The sequence below is a fragment of the Halyomorpha halys genome, unplaced genomic scaffold (genome assembly GCF_000696795.3).
Source record: "Halyomorpha halys isolate HHAL.00 unplaced genomic scaffold, Hhal_1.1 Scaffold8769.1, whole genome shotgun sequence".
Classification (NCBI taxonomy): Eukaryota; Metazoa; Arthropoda; class Insecta; order Hemiptera; family Pentatomidae; genus Halyomorpha; species Halyomorpha halys.
In genome coordinates this window covers 1-4,793 of record NW_027116618.1, presented here as the reverse complement: position 1 = coordinate 4,793, position 4,793 = coordinate 1, and the positions used below count along the sequence as shown (strand labels likewise).

The 4,793-nt window shown below is 30.4% G+C and overlaps 1 protein-coding gene across 1 annotated transcript; it reads left to right on the top strand.

The window, feature by feature from the left end:
* Positions 1-845: 845 nt before the first annotated feature.
* Positions 846-4,737, top strand: Atg5 (autophagy protein 5; the record flags this gene model as incomplete). Its single annotated transcript, XM_067053347.1, is given in 5 exon segments — positions 846-1,151; positions 1,380-1,465; positions 2,378-2,494; positions 2,619-2,743; positions 4,531-4,737. Coding segments are annotated over 5 exon segments (691 nt in total), but the record flags the coding sequence as incomplete, so codon positions are not given.
* Positions 4,738-4,793: the final 56 nt, after the last annotated feature.

Below are 4,793 nucleotides of genomic sequence, written 5' to 3'. Positions count from 1 at the left end.
AACCAGTCAAAGACTAACCTCTTTCTCTCCCAAGGCTGATTATATAATCTTTCGTAAAAAGTGGTTATATATTCTTCTGCCAAGCGTTCAAGAAATATTTTTAAAAGGATGATATAGATTCCGTACTGTTATGTACCACTTCGAATAAAATTATGAAGACTTTCTTCTCCTATTACCTAACAAGCTGTGGCCCATCATGACCGATTATCACTACTTGTTTCGTCTTCAGCATACTTAGCACATTCAGAATTGGTAATTACTTTATGTTGTCATCTCGATTTCATAAATGTAATATTTGGAAGCGAACGACACTGAGCTGGTCAAGAAAGGAACGATGGTAACTCTCACTGGTATTCTAAAGTTTGACCAACTATCGTTCCTAATTCGAATTCTAAGAATATGACCTCATCTAAAGACCGGTTTTTTTTTAATAAAAAGGTTTCCATAAGAACAAAATCCTGTAACAGGTAAAAGCAACCCACTACATCAAACCAACAACAAAAAAAAAAAAAAAACCATTACATTGTTGCGTCTGATTCAGTAGGGTAGATACGCTTCTTTAAAAATACATTTAATTATCACCTTCACGAATAAAATTTGGAATATAAGTATTAGAATTAATTGAGGTACTAAAAAAATCTTTAATTGAACGATCTTTATATAGGACATGGGAAACTCAAGAATGATAAACTCACATTCTATGACTGTCATTGGCTTTTTTTGAAATAGTGCTATCATATTTTTCATCCGTTATCCTAATTACTTTGTTTTACGATGGAAATGGCTATTGATTCTTACCTAGCTGGTCAGCATTCTATCTTTGTTTATCTTTGCAATGAAGTAGGTTTCAGAAGGAGAGGCTTCCTGATATAACCTAATATAACATTCCAAGATGTCAGAATTTTTATGTTAATAATGATTTAATTATCCATGTTGGGAGAATATTTTATTAAATATTCTTGCTTGTACATTTCAACTAAATTAATTTTACAACTATGGCTACTGATAGAGAGGTATTAAGAGAAATTTGGGAAGGAAAATTACCTGTATGTTTTGAATTAAATCCAGAAGAGGTCAATGATTTACAAGAACCTGAACCATTCTATCTAATTGTCCCTAGGATAAGTTATTTTCCTTTAGTGACTGATAAGGTAATAAAGTATTTTATTATTATATATTAAACTTTTATGATACTTCATTAAGTTACTTACAAAGAAGAATTGTATTTATTGACAGATTGTCCTTAATTTATCTATTTATGATTTTGCTAATTTTGAAGTACTGTTGAGTACTGCTACATATTCTCCATAAAGTATTCCATTTTGTTTTTGCAGAACATTTCATTTCTATAACATTAAAATATATACATATTTTTTTAGGTCAGGAAGCACTTTGTCAAATACATACACCCTGACAGACTTGATGCAGAAATATGGCTCGACTATAATGGAACTCCTCTAAAATGGTTAAGAAACTTATATACTGTTTAAAATTGTATATTTTGAAATGAATCCTCAATAATTGAATGGTATCTTATTCCCAGTTTCCTAATATTTCTGAAAATAATCCTAAAAATGCCTCACAACGTTGGGATTATAATAGGATGTATATTAATATTGTTTCCATATTAATCAATGGTTCGAAGTTTGGATTAGAGGATGACATACACTCCACTGATCATGTTAGTGGAATCTGCTTGAGAAGGCGAGGATCAGTCTTGAGAATGGTTTTACCCAAAAAAAATTGCATATTTGCCCTAAGGCAGTTCAAGTTATAGGTTTTGGGCAGGTTAAGGAAATAAATGACTCATACGAAATCAGCTCTCATTTGTTATAGGATTGATTTTCAATACTATATGTTTCAGGTTTAAAAAAAGATTTTATTGTTGTTTGACAGTCGGTTTTATGGGTACCAAAGAAGACATTGGGTCATACTCATTTTTTTTTATATGGAAACACCTTGAACATATTGAAAGATTTTTTTTTCATAGTGTCAGAATATTTATATTTATTATATTTAATTAAGAATTATAAAAAAGAAATATGGCAAATTAATAAAGCTTTAAATTATTATATTAACCAAATCACATTTTATTTGTTCTCTATCTTCATATAGGTAGGTGAGCTATGATCTATAAAACCTCTAATCTGTCATGATTTTCAAAACAAAATCACAGATGGCTCTATTGAGTTTTGAAGGTCACATGGAAGTGACTATCAGTTTTCCAACATTTTTCTCCTGGAAATTCACAAAAACGAGGAAGAAAATCCAAATAGAATTTTCTTATGAACAACTATATATATATATATATATATATGCTATTGCAAATAACAAACATGTTATTACATTATTTTAATATTATATTAATAAATTCCAGGCATTATCCTATTGGTGTACTGTTTGATCTCAATAATTCTGACATCCAACTGCCATGGACGATAACTGTTCATTTTGATAAATTTCCTGAAGAAGAATTGTTGCATTGTACTTCCAGGTATTTGGGGTTATGTTTTATTAATACAGATTTAATTAATTTATATTTGTAAATGTGATATTACATATTTTCTTATACTTACGAGATAATACAGTTAAAATTCAAGTGCTATTGTTTGTTCTAGAGAAACTGTTGAAACCCATTTTATGTCTTGTTTAAAAGAGGCCGATGCCTTAAAACATAGGACTCAAATTGTGATGAATATGCAAAAGAAGGATCATAATCAGTTGTGGCTAGGATTGCAAAATGGTATTTGTTTTTGTCTTAGTAATATTACATTCATTTATTCTTATGTAATAAAAATCCAAATAAATGAGTATTTTTTCCTTTCATTATTGATTTAAAACTGTACAAATTCATTTTAAGAATCATATTTGTTAATATGAAGTTGTTGTTAAATACCTGATTCATGTATAATGATCATTAGAGAATAAATGATTGTTTTCCTGACCATTTTAAGGTTTAAGGTGGGGAAGTAATATTTAGAAGAATGATTTAGTTGATTAATTACTTATTTCAAGGGAAGAACGCAGTAAGATTTTTTTTTTTAATGAATGTAGTACATGGGAAGTTTGCGATACAATGGAAGGGTCATTATTCACTGACAATAGACATATGTTGTCGGCATACGTGGGTGGTGAGGATAGTGTTAGGATGGGTTGGGATGTCAGCTGTAAAAACTGTATAGATGATAGGACCAAGAATACTACCCTGAGTTACACCAGTAGGCTAAGGAAAGAGAGATGAATAAGCGCTATTGTGATTAACTTGAAATAATCTGTTGGAGAGATAACAATGGATAATGCGGAAGTATGCAGGGGGTAGGAATTTACAGATCTTGTATAGCAGTCCTGGGTGCCAGACTCGATGAAAAGCCTGTTCTACATCAAGAAAGAATCCCTAGCAGTACATTCTGTGCTCCAACACAGACGAGACAACATCAACCACACGATGACATTGCTGGATAGTGGAGTGGGATGTTTGGAATCCAAACTGGTGATCTGGGATTATGTGGTTGGAATCTAAGATGGGGTACAGGTGTTTCAAGATGAGTTTCTCAAGGATTTTACATATGATAGGTAAGGCGAGATATGACAGTAGGAAGATGAGTATTCTGGCTTCTTTTGAGGTTTGGGAATCATTTTGATTTTAGATAATTTCCATGGATCAGGAAAATATGTAGATTGGAGTACACCATTATAGATATAGGTGAGGAATAGGATGGCTTTTCGAGGAAGATGTTTTAGAATGTGGGTTGTTATTAGGTCGTATCCAGGAGCTTTGTGGGTAGGTAATTTCTGAATGATGTTGGATATCTCTGAAGGATGAAATGTTTATGGTGGGTCATTTGTAGTGGGGTATTTTGACATGTTAGATATGGAATTGTTGTGCCATTATTTAGTATATCTAGCTACCTAAGACAATCAATTTTAAATTGACTATTTTTTTAATATATTTTAATGTCTATTTGAACCCTCCAGTGGATAAACTAGGTTGCTCAATTATGTTTGTTTCAAAAATGAATAGCGACAGGTTCTGATAGGTTTTTATATAGTGGATACAATGGTAAAATCAAAACATGAGCTTAAATGGCTCAAAATTGCTGTTGAATTATATTCATTAAGTGTAATGAATAGTCAATTCCACGATAAACTTGGTCTTTCTAAAGATTTAGGAAATATTTAGTTACTTCTTTTTCTATATATGTTGATATATTTTTCAAGTCAAGATATACCAATAATTTATTTATAAACTGAGTTTTGAATTGTTTTAATGATTTAGTTTTTCTTTGAATAGATAAATAAATTAGTTTTGTTTTCTACAAAGAATTTTATATGATTTAAATAAGATAAAATAAACTTGACCTACTAACTAAAAGATGTGTTTTACCCTGTGTGTTATCTGGTTTTAATAGTGAATTTTTCTTAATAAAAATTATATTCTTTAAAATAAATAATTTTATTTTTAGCTTTAAAAAATTTAAGATTTTCTGAATTAGTTTTAGTTTTCGAGGCTTATATTTTTTATTTCCACAGATAAATTTGATCAGTTTTGGGCTGTAAATCGGAAACTCATGGAAGTTGGAGGTGAAGAATCATTTCGATACATCCCTTTTCGATGTTACTATAAAGATGAACCATTTATACAGCGTTTGGTCAAACCACTTTCAGAATCTGGTTGTCGTAAAACTTTGAGCCAGCTGCTTGAAGAGCTGAATATGTTTCAGGATGATGTTTCTCAGTGTTAGTGTTAATTATCCATATACATATAATTTTAATTTTTATAATTTCTGATATAT